The following is a 20,648-nucleotide window of genomic DNA, read 5'->3' as shown; positions in this document are numbered from 1 at the left end:
AAATAGCAGCACAATATTTTTCGTCGCACCTAAGTGGCTACCACCAGTTTGGAACTGACATAATCGCTAGCCTGAACATAACTTACTTTGTATGCATCTCGCTCGTACTGACATATTAGTGCGATATTATGTCAGTGTTGACACTGTCAAGTGACTCATGGTACGGGTACTAATGTATAGCTTACAATATTTTTAACCGACTTCAATTTCATAGAAGGAGGAGGTTCTGTATTCGGTTGTGGCTATTTTTTTTTTTTTTTTTTTATGTATGTTCACCGATTATTCCGAGACCCGTGGTCCGATTTGCGTAATTCTTTTTTTGTTCGAAAGGAGCTACTTCCAAGTTGGTCCCATATTAATCTGGTTCTGATCTGATGATGGGATCCCTGAGGAATTGAGGGAACTCCTCAATATTTAAAGGCACATGTATGGTGATTTGGGTGGTTTGAAAACGACCAATTTGATGAAGTGGACCTGATAATGATGATTGTTTTGAAGATAGTGATGATGATTTTTTTAATGTAGGATGTTCAGCGATTACTCCGAGACCCGTGGTCCGACTTGAACAATTCTTTTTTTGTTTAAAAGGAACTACCTCCAAGGTGGTCCCACATTAATCTGGTGGTGTTCTGATGATGGGATCCATGAGGAATTGAGGGAACTCCTCAATTTTTAAAGGCACATGTATGGTGATTTGGTCGTTTTCTTAAGCAACTTGAGCATTTTTTCTCGAAAACCACCAATTTGATGAAGTGGAGCTGATGATGATGATTGTTTTGATGATAATGATTTCAGCGATTACTCCGATTACTCCATTTATGTCTATAAATCCCATTACAACTGTACAAATATTATAAACGTGAAAGCAATTATGTCTGCCTCTTTGTTACCTTTTCATGGCTAAACAACTGAACCACTTTAGCTGAAATTTTGCATGAAGGTTCCTTGAATTGTTTTATATTTTGAAATGTAGTCCTCTGGATAAGCGACAGAAAATAACTCAGTCCCAATCCCACACTTGCTTGCTATGACTGTTCAAGAATGAGTAAGAAATGCTCTTTAAAAAAATACGACGACAAAACGTATTAGATTTACACTAACGTGCCGACAAGCATGGTACGAACTGCGCCAAAAAGGTTCAACCGTGTATTCTGTTCTGAGGTATACAGAAAGTTCGTTTATTGTCGTCGTGTACGCTGCGTCTTACATAGGCGAACACTCGCTAACGCGAAGCGAAGCGACGCGGCACGGCGCGGCCGGCCCAAGGCGTTCGAGTTCGCAACGAAATCGCCCACGGAGGACACTTCTATATCTATGTATCTTTATCGAATGGCACTGCAAAATTACTATGAATATATGGTTTAAAATTTGGCTTGGCACCGACTTCAAACATATCAGTTGGTAACGAATATACTTAAACACGGAACCCTAAAAAGGATAATATTTTAAGGGGTCTGGGGTTAGGGGTCGGGGAATGGCGGTTGAAGGGTTGGTGGTTTAGGGTCGAGGGTTTCAGTGATCAGGGGTTGATGTGCTTTGAGGTTGAGTGATCGGGGGGTTTGAGGGATTGGGTCAGTGGCGGGGCGGAGAATGAATTTAGTGACAGGAATGATTTCCCAGACTGACTCGAGGAAAATTCTGATTATTTAATAAAGTTTACGAATTTACAGTTAAACATAATTATGTTTTTTATTCATGCGTCACGCTCTTAACAATGTCTTAAAACTAAAAATGGAAAAATAAACTTTTATAAAAAAAAAGAAAAACCGACTTCAAAAGGGATGAAATAAAATATTATCCTTTTTAGGGTTCCGTGTTTAAGTATATGCGTTACCAACTGATATGTTTGAAGTCGGTGCCAAGCCATGTACTCCAAGTAGTAACAATACCAGTCAAAAATAATCAGCATTATGTCTATAAATCCCATTACAACTGTACAAATATTATAAACGTGAAAGCAATTATGTCTGCCTCTTTGTTACCTTTTCATGGCTAAACAACTGAACCACTTTAGCTGAAATTTTGCATGAAGGTTCCTTGAATTGTTTTATATTTTGAAATGTAGTCCTCTGGATAAGCGACAGAAAATAACTCAGTCCCAATCCCACACTTGCTTGCTATGACTGTTCAAGAATGAGTAAGAAATGCTCTTTAAAAAAATACGACGACAAAACGTATTAGATTTACACTAACGTGCCGACAAGCATGGTACGAACTGCGCCAAGAAGGTTCAACCGTGTGTTCTGTTCTGAGGTATACAGAAAGTTCGTTTATTGTCGTCGTGTACGCTGCGTCTTACATAGGCGAACACTCGCTAACGCGAAGCGAAGCGACGCGGCACGGCGCGGCCGGCCCAAGGCGTTCGAGTTCGCAACGAAATCGCCCACGGAGGACACTTCTATATCTATGTATCTTTATCGAATTGCACTGCAAAATTACTATGAATATATGGTTTAAAATTTGGCTTGGCACCGACTTCAAACATATCAGTTGGTAACGCATATACTTAAACACGGAACCCTAAAAAGGATAATATTTTATTTCATCCTTTTTGAAGTCGGTTTTTCTTTTTTTTATAAAAGTTTTTAATTGATTTAATTCCTTGCTAAGAAGATGCACGTAACTACTTACTAAACTACTTTTAGATAGTAAAAGTTCATACAACTATAACTAATATTTCGGACTAATAATTAGTGATTATTTCACCTTGTCCTATTTCTGTGCCGGTCAGTTTTGGTTAATTTAATCCAAAAATATTTTGTGCAAATATTTTTTGTTTTCACCAGAAAATTTGTAAAACATTTCCAGTCACCGTTAAAATCAAAAGCGAATTTTAAAAGAAGATAGGAGCACTGGAAATTATTGCTTTGCTTCGATAGAAAGAAGTACAAAGTTTCCGACCGATGCCACCCTCGGGGCGCAACTTCCCTGGTCGACTGAGCTTGACTCGATACGTAAACGAATTTCACAATGTTGGGACCAACGTAGCTTTATTTATCGAAGAAATCTTAATAAATTTTATATTTTGGAAACTATTTTGATAAATTATAATCCTCCTAATTCATTTATAAAGTGGGAAAAGTTAACTGCAAAATATGAAAGATGCGTTTTTAATATTAAAATTTAGGATTTATAACTTTTGAAAAGAAAGTAAAGGTAGAAATACTATTCTCTTGTTGGTCTATAGCAGACATAGCAGTTCACCTCTCGTTTCAGTCGTACAGTTGCTTACTTCATGTCATACTGTAGCTAAAATAAATATATAAAGGGGCCCACTAATTATCAGTCCGCCGGACGATATCGGCCTGTCAGTTGTTCCGAACTGTCAAATTTTCGTTCTAACTGACAGGCTGATATCGTCCGGCGGACTGATAATCAGTGGGCCCCTTAAGGCTTATCGCACCTCGTAAGACCCAGGGCAATTTTGGCGCTTTTGAATTTGGAACTTTCTTTTATTTCTATATGAGTTCAAAACTCGAATTTAATTTGTACTTGTACGTACAAGTACGCGGGGACTTACGAGGATAACATACTATAGTCATCATTACTTGCCAGCCCTCGTTGACCTAATTCCTGACTTTATTTTCTGCAAAGACGTTAAGAGTATCATGTGAATCGTGTCTATCGTTGAAGAAACATCAAGCCATTAAGGTAACGTCACTTGGTAAGAGCGTCGCCTATAAACGTCTGGCTAAAAATAGACTTGTGACCATCGATTCCCAGTCGCACCAATACACGCTACATAAAACTTTCAATATTGGGTAAATACGGAATGTAAATTATCTCTGAATTTTGACATAAATCGTAGCATTCTCGAAGATTTTTACGACTGGACATTGTTGGTTATATAGATACTTCCCATTAGTCAAAAACGTAAAAGATTTCGGAACAAGGACCTAAAGTTTATTATGTATATATTTATTTGTCTCGCTTTTGGCACTCACTTCCACATCTGAGACAATATTAATTTTTAAAATTGTTCTAGCCGTTTTTGCTGTAAAGTCCTAACCGTAATGCGACTGGTAAATTGCAAACGATATTTCATGCATAATGTTTCAGTTAACTCATTGGCACGAGTTGGGGTTTACTGGATCTCCAAAGCCTAAGCAATACTCTCTACAATAGTACATAAACAATCATATAAATAGTCCCACTTATACAGCACCAGATGGTCTCTTTGGCTTTAATTAACTCAACCCAATATCTTTGCACATTACTCAGGTAATTACCGGATTCCTACAAGATGGATTACGCCCGTATATTGCTCTGTTATTAACATTCCGTTGGAAGCGTCACTGACATAATGTTTCGTTTACAAGCCCCATTGTTAAATTTGTCAATATTTTAAAAACATCAGTGCTAATTACTTACAACAAAATGAGAACTTAGTTGGTTTATTACCCTACTGCCTCAGGAGGATTATCAATTATTATATTTCCCGACTTCCTTCTTCGCAATTAGGTTTACTATTTGTAGCTGGTATCCCACGCCTTACACGGATATTAAGAGGGTAATTTAAAACGTTGAAATTGCAACACTAATACTCTCACCACCATCCGGCTTCGACGATCCGCCGCCCTCATTCTGTTTTTCCTCGTATCGAATATTCAAACGCTTCTCAAGATGGCGCATAGGAAGAGGAAAGTGATTTGGATTCGGAACAAGAAATACGAGAATAAATCAGAAGAATAGATCAGCAACTTTCGCGTAAAAAAGGTCATCGTAGAGTTATTTTTACATGGTCATCGGATGACGAAGATGAACAAGGTTAGTATTATACTTGAATGAACCTACCCCCAATGTATATTTTTTTCTTTGCGATTTGACTTAAGGCCATCAGGTTCCCTGAGCCAGAAGGCGAAAACTAGGGAATGCAATACCGGGATACCAGGATCCCGAAATACCGGGATCCCGCATGCAATTTTCGGGATTAATCCCGCGCGTAAATTAAGCGGGATCCCGCGGGATTTGCGGGATTTAGGAGCGACGTGATTATTAAGTGTTACTAAGTACAAGTAACACGTCTCCTACTGGCGAAAGTTCTTCACCGAGCCTAGATGCATCTGTGGAGGAAGGGGGAAGGGACACGGAAGAGAATTTCGCCCGAATTTGTCTATTTTTTGCTATCTTGTGAATTGAGTTCTTGAGAATTCTAAAATAAACATTTATTTATATGAACAAATATTTTTGCTTGTATGTACTGTTAAGTTAAGTATGTTGGAGACGGTGTATAAAGAGTTTTCAAGTACTGGCAGTACAGCAACAGTACCTACTATACTAGGAAATTTACGCTGTGCGTGAAAGTATTTTTTGAAGGCGGAAGATTCGCAGTGATAAATGCAAGTTCAGTCAAACAATAATAAAACTATGGGGCGTATTTTATACCAGTAATGTCTAATATTTATTCTAAAAAAGTTTAATAAAGAATTTTTCATCTCACTTGCTCGTAAAAGGTGTTAGGCGATGCGGTCCGTAAATTTCGACCTGGGGTTGTAGTGTATTTTTACGTCACACTTGCTAGATCTAAATTTAATCTAAATCCTAAATTTGGATTCCTAGAGGTGTGTACGTACCGAAATTAAGCAGAAGTTTTACTTTTTCCCTCTTTTTTTGTCACAAGTGTGATGAGACTTGTGAGGAACATTTGGTGTGCCACGGTACAGGAATTACGAATTCATGTTATTAATTACACTCGTTCTTACATTTTTGTTTACCGCCCATAATACACAATGTACTATTTCTAAATTTTGTTTACTTTTTTGTTTTAAACCTTCAAATTTAGTACCAGTTCGTAAAATTGTTATGTTTATTCCTTATCTACATAAATGATTTGCCCAAAATAATAAATAGCCCATGTACCTTGTTTGCTGACGATATTTCTTTTGTTATATCGTGCGAAAACGAACAAAACTTGAACAGTGATCTAAACTCTACCTTAAAAGAAGTTGTAACCTGGCTCAGCGACCACAACTTACAAGTTAATTACGAAAAAACTAAAATTATACAATTTAAACCTTTCCAAAAGCGAACATTAAACATTAATTACTCTTACAACAATAATAAAATAGAATCAATAAGTTCAACGGTATTCTTGGGTGTTAACATAGACTCAGCCCTTAACTGGAAAGATCACATAAATAAAATAAGTAGCAAATTAAGTAGCTTCATTTACGCACTATATCACCTAAAAAAATGTACTGACATAAAAATAGCCACAAATGCATACTACGCCTATGCTCACTCTTGGTTACAATATGGAATTATACTGTGGGGTAATAGTCCAAGTGTGAACAATCTTTTTTTATTACAAAAACACTGCGTTAGGATCCTTGTGAACATTCATCAACCGGAAAGCTGCAAACCTCACTTCATAAAGTTAAGAATCCTGACCTTAATCTCCATGTACATACTGGAAGTGTGTCTATTCGTAAAGAATAATGAAAACCTCTTTCCCCAATACTCGCGATCGGCCAACCTAAGACCTAAAACTAGACTAGCCACACCAAACTCTACTTTGCAGATGATCCATAAAGGCCCCTTTGGCATGGCCATAAAAATATATAATAAAATCCCAAACGAAATAAAAGAAATAAATAATTATAGTAACTTTAAAAATGCATTAAAAACTTACCTAGTAAAAAAAGCATACTACACATTAAATGATTTTTTTAACGATAATATGGACTAATAACGTTACCGGCACCGATAAAAGTTTCAAAAAAGGTTACAAGAGTGACCATTATAAATTGTACACTAGTCTTTAGGAATTGGCTTATGCCTATGATGCATGTTATGTCATAAGTTAGTGTTAAGTATATTGCTATACCCTTACAGGGTTCATGTAGAACTGTATTAAATAGTTTTAAGAACTGTATACTAATATGAGTGCAATAAACAATTCTAATTCTAATTCTAATTCTTGTATAGTAACTTGCGGGATCCCGCAAATACTGGGATCCCGCGGGACTGAGACTGACAATCCCGCTAAATACCAGGATTGAATTCCTCATGCGGGATTGCATTCCCTAGCGAAAACTCTTATATGATCATATTTTTCTAAGAGACGTTGATATTCGTAGATAGACGTGGAAAAAAAATATATAGGTCTTGATTATATTATCTTTAATTTATAAGCTTCCGATACACGAATTATGAGACTTCGCTCGATACAATTAATTTCCAAAGTAACCTCTAACTATTCCTAGTTACTCCACTTTTAATCCAACTTTACTCGGTAACATCCATCAGAATATTATTATTACCATCTGATTGATGGCTGTAAAAAAGTTTCGCAAACTTACAACATTTATTATAACATTTATGACGCGAAAAAGATACTTTGAATTCTACCATTAACGGGGGATGAAATTAGAAAGTTTTTGAAAAAGACGCATATTTTTCATCGTTCGGCGATTTGTCTTTTTCGTTAAGCTGGTTAAGCTAGCAAGTGTTTAAGGAACATTTTTGTCAAAGTCCAGTTTCAATAATGGGTTACATGAGGAATTGAGGGAGTTCTTGATGCATCGAGACAGTGAAACTTGAAACGTACCCGAAGTACGACACTTTTTAGTAACATGACTGTTTGGCCAGACAGGAACGAGTCCTGCAGAATGCTACGCCACTCGTACATAATAGAAACCATAGAGTAACTTATACTAGAGCGGCACTGTCATAGTAAATTTTGTAACCCCAGTAAATTCAGTGCCATTTGTCGACACACTTTAAAACTAAAAATAAATATTTATAAAAATATGATAAAATGTATTTAAATATGGATAAATGATTTTTTTTATTTGCATTAATTATTCAGAAGGTCTATTGCGCTTTCGTGGATTTGGAAAAGGCTTATGACAGAGTGGTGAGGAATGAACTTTGGTCGGTACTGTCGGTGTATGGATTGAGCGGCCGTCTCATTCAGGCACTGAAATCGCTCTATGAGGATTCCAGTGCTTGTGTGACAGTAAACGGGTCGTACACTGAGTGGTTTAGCATCGAAAAGGGTGTTAGGCAGGGATGTGTAGCGTCACCGTGGCTGTTTAATCTGTTCATGGACAGTAGTTTGCATGATTTGAGAAATGATGAATGTGGGCTGAGAATGAGTGGGCTACCCGTCAAATGTCTTCTTTACGCTGATGACCTGGTATTGCTAGCGTCATCGGGTGAAGAGTTGCAGGAGATGGTAACTAGAATGCATGGATCTTTTGAAAGGAAAGGAATGAAAATAAATGTAAGTAAGACGAAAGTTATGGTATTTGAAAATTTATATGACAAACTGTGGAATTTTGATTGGTCAAGAAAGAGTAGAACAAGTGAAAGAGTTTGTGTATCTGGGAACATTATTCACTAGGGACGGTAAGCATGATAAAGATATTGAAAGGAGAGTGAGTGCTGGAAATCGCGTGAATGGGGCACTTAACGCTTTTATGAGCAGCCAGAAGGTGTCGCAAAAGGCACGTTTGGCTGTGCATAGAGGGGTGCTGGTGCCTACACTTATGTATGGTAGCGAAAGTTGGGTATGGCAGAAGAGGCATTAGAGCCAAGTGAATGCAATGGAAATGAGAGCGTTGAGAAGTGTGTGTGGTGTGAGATTACAAGATAGAATTAGGAACAGTGTGATAAGGGAAAAGTGTGGACTGAGCGAAGAAGTAGTGACAAAAATTGAGAAAGGTATGTTGAGATGGTTTGGACACGTGGAAAGAATGAGTGAAAGAAGGCTAACAAAGAGAGTGTATATGGGAGAGGTAGAAACGGGAGTTGGAAGGGGCAGACCTCGGCGGACTTCCTCTGATCAGATCGGGGAAATCCTAAAGAAAGGCCAGGTCAAGAGCACCCTAAACCGGCGAGCGTGTATGAGGAATGTTATGAAAGTGAAGGAAGCGAAAGAGGTATGTCAGGATCGTAGCAAGTGGAAATCCGTGGTCTCTGCCTACCCCTCCGGGAAATAGGCGTGATTATATGTATGTATGTATGTATTAATTATTTTTATGATTTTGACCCATGTTCTTTCACTGATATGCGTTAAAATTGTTAAATAACAAACGAAACCGTCAACGCCATCTATACGACAGTAAGCCAAAGCTAGTAGCGCCCTCTGAACGAGAATCAATTTTTCTTGATTATCGAGGCACGTTTTTTCCTTAGACTGTATCCATCTATTACGGAGTTATATCTATCTTTGTAGAAACTTAAAAGTATAAATGCAAAAATAAAACCTTTTATAAATAAAAGAAAATCGACTTCACAAAGGACAATTTTAAATATTATTCTTTTCTATGGGCTAGCAACTGATATGTTTGAAGTCGGTGCAAAATAGTTACAAGATCGATGAATAAACCCCAAAAGACGAGTGGGACAGCTTTCTTTCTTATCGAACCGCATCAGGGTCGGCATTTGGTTCGACAATGTGCTGACTCTTTTAAGATTTGTCTTGGCACCGACTTCAATCAAACATATCAGTTGCTAGCGTATATATTTTTAAGAAGGGATAATAAAAATTAAACCCATTTGAAGTCGGTATTTAATGCTAAGTAAGCTAAGGTTATTTTTAATACGTTTTCCGGCGATACATCAACGTCGGGCTACGCCCCAGACCGCTCCATTGGGATTAATAATGTACTTACTTACACTTGCCCCATTCCTTAACTGATCACAGAAGACAAATCGGATGGGCGACGGGAACAATCCGCAATCTCCTCACAAAAAGCTCTGGGGAGTGATAATGATAATATATTCAAAGTTCGTTTAAGTTGATGAAAAATCTAAATAAAAACCAGTGGTGGCTGAGTGAATAAAAAGCGGTGGGGGCCATGTGGATTTTACGTCTGACTCTCAAATCTCTCAATCCGGAGGTCGCGGGTTCAAATCCTGGCACGTACCAATGAGTTTTTCGGAACTTATGTACGGAGTATCATTTGATATAAATTTACCACTATTAGCTTTTCCATGCAGGAAAACATCGTGAGAGATTCAAAGGTGTATGTGAAGTACCCAGCCCGCATTGGGCCAGCGTGGGCACTATAGCCCAAAACCCTCTCCCGCATGAGAGGAGGCCTATGCCCAGCAGTGGGACGTATATAGGCTGAATTATTATTATGCTAAATAATCAGTCTTGAATTTGCCCGATTACAATTTTAAGATCGCAGTTTCCGATCCTGCTATCGTGATTTATTTTTAACTAGCTTTTGCCCGCGACTTCGTCTGCGTGGACTTAGTAACCGCAGCTAGATTAAGAATAGAGCCTGGATAAAATGTAATAGCAATCATGCAATTTGAGCATATGCTTAATTGCTTATGTACACAAATTATCAGGCACTTCATTAATCTTTAAATTCTTAAGGGATGGTTTTCGGGATAAAAACTATCCTATGTTCTCCTCGGGACTCAAACTATCTCTATGACAAATTTCAACTAAATCGGTTCAGCGGTTTAATCGTGAAAAGGTAACACACAGACAGACAGACAGACTTTCGCATTTATAATATTAGAATGGAAGTATGGATTAGCTGCCTCTGAAGTTTCTTTGAATTGTGCTTCCTCCGTCAACTATGAAAATGATCCCTTCTCGGCCTTGACCCGCGGCGCAGCATGACGTCACGGCTAGTGAAAACAACCCAGTGCGGCTGCGTGCCGTGCCGCTGCAGATTTGTCAACTCGACGTGCTTAGCCGGGTTAGAACGACCCCTTATAACTTATTAGGTACCATTAATTTTTTAATGCTCTCGCCGAAGTACATTTTCTCGACGGTTTAATTTTATATAAGTTTTGATTCTCTAGTGAGTTAATTCTTGTGTACATTTAATTGAAATCGAGTTTTGAACACTTATAGAAACAAAGACGGTTCTAAATTAAAAACCAAATTACCCTTATACGATATTTAAGTTTCACTTGTTCAAATTTCAGCCAGGGACCGGACAACCCTTTCCGCGATAAAACCCTTTCAATGGGCGACACTTAAACACGGCTAACACATTGAAAGACTTTCCCTTTTAAACTGCAAGCCCATTCATACCCTTACCTTTGACTAACCCTTATTGAAAAGCTAACCAAATATAAGGCTAGCCCTTAATAAGGGTTACCCTTATCTTTAAGCGCTTTTTATAAAGGTTTCCCTTTGCGTGAAAGAGACAGGATTAGTATATATCTACGGTAGTGTATGAAAAGGAAAGAAAATACGTGCCTAGTCAAAGAACGCCGCCGTCGCCGCCGACGATCGCTCGGATTCGAAGTAATGTGTGCTTTATGAACAAGGTAGACGACTTAAATTAGCACGCTTATATGCTAAAAGGGAAGCCCTTTATAAGGCTAACCCTTATAAGCAATATGCAAGGTGTTGGTGAGCGGATGATAAGGGTTTTGTAAGGGTATTTGGGCTACCGATTACTCAAATGTGGTAGCTTTATATAAGGGTTTTTAAAACCAAAACAAAGGGTTTCGTCTGGCAAAGGGTATGGTGAGTTAAGCCTTATGCAATACCCTTATAAAACCCCGATAAGGGATAGCGGGCCGGTCCCTGATTTCAGCACTAACATTTTAATTTAAAATAAACTCAATTTAGCTGCAATAACAAATGTTCAGGTCATTTTCAGCACGCCGTACCGTCGCCAGTATTTGCAGGACATTTATTTTCTTTTGTTTTTTACCTCCGAAGCTGCTTCCATAAAAGCTGGGAAGAAACAGCCATTACTCAACAATTCAACATTCGCAAAAGTCGTGCTGGTGTAAATCAAATCTGTAAAAGAAGACTGGTTGGCCATTACGTTATACCAACAAATTTTCGAGTTATACAGGTTACACTGCCAAACGCCGGCTGCTCAATAGGGCTTATATCTTTTGGTATTAGAATAATCTTCTCCTCGAGAAATTGGTATGTATAATTCAAGCAAGTCAATAGCAGACCTCGTTTTGTTTTTCGTTTCTTCCTGCGCGTAGTCTTTCAGTGAAGTAACCTACTCGCATTGTAGCCGATAGAGTAAATCATTTCGCTACACGTATTTTCGCTTTAGTCTTTATTGGATATATTACGTATTCGTAGGTAAGTGGCGATTAGTAAAACCACTAGAGACTTATAAGCGACGTATGATTGCATTTCTTCAGTATATCGATTTCCAGTGCAGTATATAATATTGTTCAAAATTGTCAGAACGGATTTGTAAAATGGGCGAAGAAACAGGGTTTTTGCGGAAAGCAATAAAAGCATTTCACATAAAAACTTCCAAAAGGTCAATAAAATTAATCTAAATATAGTTCTGATATCTTATCTAGTATGAGTAATGCCCTGCGTATTCGAAAGTTGTACACAAAGGACAAAAAAGTCCTTAGTAGGTACTTGAATTATCGCTAAAAATATTTAGTTGGTCGGGTGTGTAGACCCCACTACTTAGTTTCTAAATTTCTATATGCTTCTCGGCGGGATTGTTCCTCCTCCCGAGTTAGCTGGAGCACGGTTCGTTTAATATACATATGTATATGTATATTAATCTACATATTTTCATACATCTCTAGTCTAGAAGCGAGTTAGCAATATAAATCAGTAAGAGTAACGATGCAGGTATGCTGTGGCGTAACTAAGTAGAGGCACGCAAACCGATATTTTACCTTATACTCGTACGCTGTGTAACGTCGCAGTTAGCAAGAGAGTGTGGCTCGAAACTACCGAAATTTAAGGCATTGTCTAATCTAATCATATCACTCGTAGTAGGGAGACCGAAGTGAGTTGTGGCAGAGGAGAGTTGTGACATCGTCGATTTTTTTGGAATCTATTGACTAATAACGAACTCGCAATAGCGCGCGTTTGTTAAGTTCAAGTTAGCTGGAGCACGGTTCGTTTAATATACATATGTATATGTATATTAATCTACATATTTTCATACATCTCTAGTCTAGAAGCGAGTTAGCAATATAAATCAGTAAGAGTAACGATGCAGGTATGCTGTGGCGTAACTAAGTAGAGGCACGCAAACCGATATTTTACCTTATACTCGTACGCTGTGTAACGTCGCAGTTAGCAAGAGAGTGTGGCTCGAAACTACCGAAATTTAAGGCATTGTCTAATCTAATCATATCACTCGTAGTAGGGAGACCGAAGTGAGTTGTGGCAGAGGAGAGTTGTGACATCGTCGATTTTTTTGGAATCTATTGACTAATAACGAACTCGCAATAGCGCGCGTTTGTTAAGTTCAAGTTACCAAACGCGCACTGTTGCGAGCTCGCTAACAGTTAATAGGTCCCAAAAATCGACAATGTCACTACTCTCCTCTGTCACAACTCACCTCGGTCTCCCTACGTAATTCTAACTACCGACAGTACCGACACACAATTTTTAGCGAACATTTTACAACTACGTGTGTGCTCTTTACTTCTCCTTCGAAACTGAAGTTAGTTAAAAAATAACATACCAAACCAAATACCATACCTAAATAAATAAAATAAATAAATAAGTAAATAGCATACCTAGATCTTTTTTTAAAATGTTAAATCATTCGGTACACCTCATTAAAATTTTGTTATTTTAATAATGACTCGTGAATGGCGTTCGGATTTTCGAATGTCATCGATTTCTTATTTCTCTCGCGCTAGTTATTTGACATAGAAAGACATTTAACAGATTTCAATCAACTATAAAACTATACATTAAATTAACTATTTCATCATAACATTTAATTATAAACTTTATGTAATTTAGTGCTTTCATCATAATGCAACGTTAATTATAGACCAAGATAAATAAATACGGGATTATTTTTAATATATAATATATGTTGACTTGTCTTGCCTTTCAACAATTGACGCGCGTTGTCGGCAGGGTCGGACGCAGAGCCCGTATGGAAGCTACAGGACCCGGGCTTCGACCAGGGCTACGGCTCGGAGCGGTCGCCGGAGGACGACTACGTGCCGCCCATCGTTCCCGCCGCTGTCTCCGCCGTCTCCCTGCAGGAGTACGAGGCGGAGCTGAGAGTCATGTACCCATTCATCAATGATGGTGAGTTTAAGTTTAAGATATCGTGCTCCTTGGGCACTTAAAGGAGTCGGACTTCATTGCAAGTGTGGATATTGATTAATTTACTCCATAGCTAGTGACTGTCATTTATAATTATATTATATAATACACTTTTATAGCTATACTTCCGCTCCCTTACAAGTCTATCAAGTACTCTTCAAGACCTTTCTAAGGAGCCTAAACTCAATATGTTTGCGTTTTTCCATCGAGAAGTTGCTTTGGCTACCTTCGGACTGCATCATCTGACCAGCTCTATAATTAGTAGTTATAAACGAAGGTACCTAGGCGCTACCCGCTTTCTACTAAAAAAAGGGTAATGAGTGGACCGGAGTAAAATGGTGGTGCACTTTTGCCTTCATTTGCCAGCGGTGTTTGCGGAGCGAGCAACGGAGTCCGTTCAAAACTAGCCATGACACAGCGGACCCATTTTTACTCGCTGAATCCACTCCGCTGACTCGCTCGCGCGGTGAAAGCGTTCGGAAAATCAGTGTTGCAAGCCGAGCGGAGTCCGCACGGAATCCGCTCGACTCGGCGCCTGAGACCACTTCTGTGATTCTGTTAACTCATATATTCCGCGTCACTCACTCTTATTCCGCTCCGCTAATTAAATACATGCGAACTGTCCAATTAATACAACTTTAGAAATTTTCTAACTCAACTTCGTAAACTTTCCGAGGCTTTATTGAACCGTTTCGTAAACTTGTCTATGTACCTACTCAACGCGGTACCTACCTACTTTGACCTCGTAAAACAGAATAGAATAATTTGTTATATCAATAACGTTTCGATCCAAATATCCGTTATGATGCATAAGCAGTATAAGCACTTTGTTAAAGTAACTAGGTACCTAATAAGTTTTAGAATCTCTTCCACGTGCTATCAAATCATTAGTAAATGTACCTGAGTGAAAACGAATGTCGGACATAGTGAGTACTCTGTGCTGGCCGAGCGACAGCCAAAATTCGAATAACCAGTACGACAAAGTTTATCATACTTGATGACATGATTTGTTTTAAATTCAATAGCCTATATGAATGGCATATACTCGAAATATCTCACGGAAGTGCAGAAATATGGCCGCACACTGGCAATGACAATTTTATCTTTAAATCGGGCTGTTTTTTTTATTAACGAAAATATTTGCAGAACGTAACATGTATTTACAACAAAATAGCCTCCATTCTTAGCCATGGCAAGCACCAAAGCATTTCCAAATAATACCTTTCAATTGTAGTGATAAACCTTATAAAACAAAGTCCCCCTCCGCGTCTGTCTGTGTGTGTATGTATGTTAACGATAAACTCAAAAACTACTGAACAGATGTTCATGCGGTTTTCACCTATCAATAAGAGAGATTCTTAAGGAAGGTTTAGGTGTATAATTTGTTTAGGTTTTGTGTAACCCGTGCGAAACCGGGGCGGGTCGCTAGTTAAAAATATGTATATTCAGTACATGCAAACAGAAAAGACACCATAATTATTATTGCAAATAACACACAGTTAAGATTAATTTTAATTCCACGAGTAACTACGTCAGTGGGTAATTAATTAAATCACGAACACTGTTTTACAGTTGTCAACATACATACATACAATTTTACATATTTATTGTGAGAGGAACCTTCTTTAAAATTGATCAAGACATGATGTATCTACAGAATAGTCCACGAAGCTTTTTCCAAAGGTTGCGGGATTGGTACGTGTGTCAAGTGCTGTGATAAGGGAAGGGTACGATAAAAGATACGATTTAAATCGGACGTTTTGTTCAAATAGATTTCCTATTTTTATTCTTACAAGTATTGTCGGATGAATCGATGGGATATTGTTAGGTTTAAAGTAGGTATTAACATGAATTAATGGTGCTTTGTTACATCTTTAAACCATTGAAATTAATTGTCTTTTACTATTCAACCATGGTAATTATATTAAATCTGATACGTAACTTTCGTTACCTACATGAAATGTGGTCCTAGTGAATAAGGGTAGTACAAGTCTCGGGCAGCGCAGTTGTTAAAAGGGCGTAAGTTCCACGCAACACTTATGCCCTTTTACACCTAAGCTGTGCGAGACTTGTACCCTTTTTCACTAGGTCTACAGATTAATATATAATGACATAACATAGCCCAAATTGTTTAATTCCCTCCACCGCAGTGACTAATTAAGACCCATTATTTGCTTTTAAGCCGTTGTTATTATCTATACAAATCACACCGTTAAATAAACCTGAAATGCAAATAGATTTAAATTGTCAATTCTCCGCCTCGTTTATACCATTTCACGGACAGCAATAATAACGATGACTACATTCGCCTTAATTGTATATTTATTAGCCCGTTATTAAATCTCTGTTACTTCTCTCAAATGTCAAAATTACAAATAGGGGCAAACGATTATCATCAGCTAATTAAAATTGACAGACGTTTATTAATAACGCCATTGCGAATAAAGTAAGCAACCTATAGGAGATTAATAATAGAAAAATGATGACTATTCAATTCAAATCTTAATTTTTATAATCAATCAGTAGAACTCGCATGCACAACAAGTAATTAATTATATATAAATTACATGACGAATAAGGTGACTGACTAAAGTGTATGGCTTTAAATAAATATCGTTCCTCAAACCGGACAACTTTTAGTCTATACTGTTGGAATTAACACATTTTTCTTTACATGTTAACGTGATTTACACACTGACACGATAAGGTCGATATACATCAATATTTTTTACCATACAATTTTTAAGAAAAGCGAAAAAAATAATCTCAAAGGTTAGGATATCGGTTTTCTGCAAATACATATTAAGGTTTCTATTATGGCGTCGCAAGAAAAAATAATAGATTGATCTCATCGGCAGGTAATAAATTTAAACTTTTCTCTTGCAGGTTTTTAATACTTGTTTTTACCCCAAATTAACAATTGGCGAACTTCTTGCATGAATGCCCTAAATCTGTTTTTCTTATGACCTAAAGTGCACCTTGTAAAAATAATATTACAAAAAGAACCACCTAAAAAACACAACAATAAAAAGTTTGACGATGGTCAATTACTCAGCCCGGAAAAAAATCATAACTCGAAAAGAACAAAAAGTCAGAAAAACTTACATTGTAAGTAGGTTTATATTTTAGAGTTTTTTATATCAATCGCTGGAATAACCGTATATTAGCATCCAATTTTATGAAAAACTAAAATTCATCCGATTGCTATATTGTCGTTCATACCTAACGCGATTTCGTTCATTTGCAGGCTTTGATAATTCTCTAAGGGCATATTGGCAATATCAATACAAAATTGAACACAGAACCTGACGCTGAATTTAACAGGATATTGGCTCAATGCGCGGAGTGTTATGGGGCTTTTTAATTAACTTTTGTTCGTTGGCCCTGCGAATGACCGTTCACTTCCATAATTCGTGGACCCCGAATACGATATTTCGCGTAATTAGAAATTTACTATAGGCGGTAAAATTAATATTTAGTAGTTTATCCTTGATTATCGTAGTGTGTTGATTGAACATTCATAATTAGAATCAATAATTATGACTGGAAAACGAAATTATATGTAAATAATTACAAACGGTGTACGTGGTTCTCGCTAGAGTTGAAGTTCATGACAGCTGAAGCTCAAACTATCAGAAACCTAATGAGCAATAAATAAATACAGGCTAATTGACAAATTATTAAAAATAAAACTTGTATATTATTGTTTACCGTCCTGCTAGATGACAAATTTTCAATAATGGTATCAATCGATCAGGTTTATTTTTAGGATCAAATGTCTATATGGGACCCATTGCATTAAAGCAATACAAAAGTCAGAAATGATAGTCAAAGTCCGACAGTCGTACTTCACTCGCGAAACCACCGCGAAACGCTTCTCACAAAACGATAAGTGAACGTGACGTCAAGGTCACTGAGAGCCCATTTTGAATGTACCTATGAACAAAATAAGCAAAATTGTGTTTTTGTCTGTGAAATATTGCGTTTATGTATATAGTTGCCATCGAATTTATTTTTTTGATAAAATGTAAGGAATCGAATGGTACCCTTACTTTTTTCCTTTTTGGAAGTTGAAAAATTACTTAAATTTTAAAATTCAAGTCTTGGATTTTTGTATTATTTCCATATAAATTTTTAATATCTACATTATTGTGATAAATTGCTCATTTGCTATCTATTTTACTAGATTTTGTTATAAAATTCAACATGTACCATCATCCCTATTGTTAGGAACGCTATAATATGAAAGAAGTACTGCATTACAATATGATGACATATTCTGCGACCAGCAGCAGCAGCGCTCGATTACCTATCCGTCTTAAGTTTCCATTTTTGAAATGACATGCTTCAACTGACTTTGTTAACATAGAGAGTAGAGTAGCAGCAATACGTATAGAATATTGATATCAAACTAAATGTAGTGGAAAATTGCTTGGATGATACGAAGACATCTCGGGTTAAACGACCGAGTACGACTGACCGACTTCTAGTATATCGATAACCCCCAAGCTAACGTTCGAATTCATATAATTAAACCATCTTTGGATAGATAGCATCTATAGATACTTTTTACCTGTCTTAATATATAGGTAGGTAGGTATATATTAGACGAAATCCTATCGCACCGCAAATAACAACCGTTAGTGACATTGGGAAATCAGTTGCAAAATTGCTATCACTTACCTATGGTTTAATTGTTATGCGTAGTGAGACTTAATATGTGACATATAATACCGTAATATTTTACAAATACAACAAGTATGACTGTTACTGTACGGGTCAATAGTTTTTACAGTTTTAATGTGGATCAATAGTTTTAATAATTTAACAAAAATTATATTTAATTTGTATAGCTGTAGTATTATATTTTGTAATATTCAATTTGTATAGCTGTTGTATTATATTTAAGTTGTATTTGTATTTGTTATGCTCTCTCGGGGGTTTCCACGGAAGACCAGCGTCGGGGACCTAATAGGTTCCTTCTCATGAAGCTGATTGGAGATCATTTCAGGAACGCTTTATAACCAGCAATCTATGACAGTGTAAGTTAAAATTAAGCGTTTTTGAATAAAGCATCTTCTATTCTAATAATTTCAGAATGTTAAAATTTGTATTAAGATGCCAACCTAAAGGATATCATGACCATAGTACCTTTATGCCCACTGATGTAACCGACCCTAAATGAAAGCCCCGCTTAAAATCACACATAAGCTCTACTTTTTATTTCTCTTCCAACCTTCTTTCGTTAACTCGTTAAAATAAGATAGGTATCTGCCCGAGTAATGGGTTAAACAGAGCTCGTCCCACATTTCAGAAACAACAACGAATCACAAAGCCATCCCATATCGCTTACCACTACAAAAACCCATTTAAGTTTTATTGGTAGCCCGTGCCACCTGCGCTGCGAATAGAGTGTTATCTCATTTACAAGTTCAATTTGTATGCAAGGCCTAGGGCTCCCCTACCGCCTCAGCCCCGTCGTTTACAGGCTCGGCACTCAGAATAAAAGTAGAAGTCGAGTTACACTTGTATCAGGACGAGCTCTACTCGTTTAATGAGTTTACAGCGGAATATGAGTTTCCTAATTTTAAATTAAGAAATGTGTCACTTCCAATGAGATTAATTTTCGTAATTTATTAGCTGCCGGCAGTAGGATAGGTTAGGTTATCTTTCCGTTTTTCCGATTTGTTAAACCGTTTACGCTTGGTACAAAATTATTTAGCTTATTTGTAAATATATATGTATTTGTATAATTACCTTCTTTGCTAAAATTATAGTTATCGGTAAATAGTTACAGACAATGTATGTATCTCTTTTGAGAACAATGTTTATAGTCCTATAGAAAAAAAGCGCTATGACTTAGGTAGTTAAGTTCTTTACAGTCAAACCAAAAGTAAAATAAAATGTTTCCCTTGCGGCATTCACTTTTCATTAGTTGAAATTGCTCACCGGTAACTTAGCTGGAATATAGACGAGGGAGTTGTGGGTGAGCATCAAAGAATTGCAAGTCCGAACAACAAACTTGGTTTGAGCCAGGTAACTAAGCAAATTTAGAATAATTTAATAACTTGCCCGATTTCAATAAACGCACCATTTGTTCTGCCATCAATACAATTCTCTTGTAATTAATACTTATGTAATGTGATCCGTTAGTATGGTTTCGACTAAAATGAACTTTTGAAACTTATTGAGTGTTTAACTATCTCAGTCTCACTTGTTCATGGACTATTTTAACACACACACACACTACAGTGTCGCGTGACTTTTCTTTCGAACTTGGCCGGACACACTGCCGTGTATAAGTCATGTTATGCACTAACTGTAAATTAGATTAGTTTCCCAGGATTTGTTACAAATGACACATACACAAAAAAATTACTACTATTTTTATCATTACTTTTATGGTAAGTCAAAGGGACAATAATTTATGTAAATTCATGTAAGACTATCAAAAGTTTCACTAGACTTATATTGACCGGGATATAGACCGTGATTACCTTTTGTATTATTTGTGAGCTCCCGATATATCAAAAGTTTGTTTTTAGGGTTCCGTACACAAAGGGTAAAAACGGGACCCTATTACTAAGACTCGTCTGTCCGTCTGTCTGTCACCAGGCTGTATCTCATGAACCCTGATAGTTAGATGTATTTC

General features: G+C 37.1%; 1 protein-coding gene across 3 annotated transcripts in view; it reads left to right on the top strand.

Annotated features, from left to right (window-relative positions):
• The window catches only part of LOC134741803 (uncharacterized), a 154,848-nt gene that overhangs the window by 71,960 nt on the left and 62,240 nt on the right, over nucleotides 1-20,648 (top strand). For all 3 annotated transcript variants that reach the window (XM_063674710.1, XM_063674716.1, XM_063674703.1), the window contains exon 3: nucleotides 13,802-13,978. In XM_063674710.1, coding sequence (XP_063530780.1) covers nucleotides 13,802-13,978 — 177 coding nt within the window. The remainder of the gene's footprint in view (nucleotides 1-13,801; nucleotides 13,979-20,648) is intronic.

Source organism: Cydia strobilella, chromosome 1 (genome assembly GCF_947568885.1).
Source record: "Cydia strobilella chromosome 1, ilCydStro3.1, whole genome shotgun sequence".
In the NCBI taxonomy this organism is placed as follows: Eukaryota; Metazoa; Arthropoda; class Insecta; order Lepidoptera; family Tortricidae; genus Cydia; species Cydia strobilella.
The sequence above is the reverse complement of the archived record's forward strand: the minus strand, read 5'-3'. Positions and strand labels throughout refer to the sequence as shown.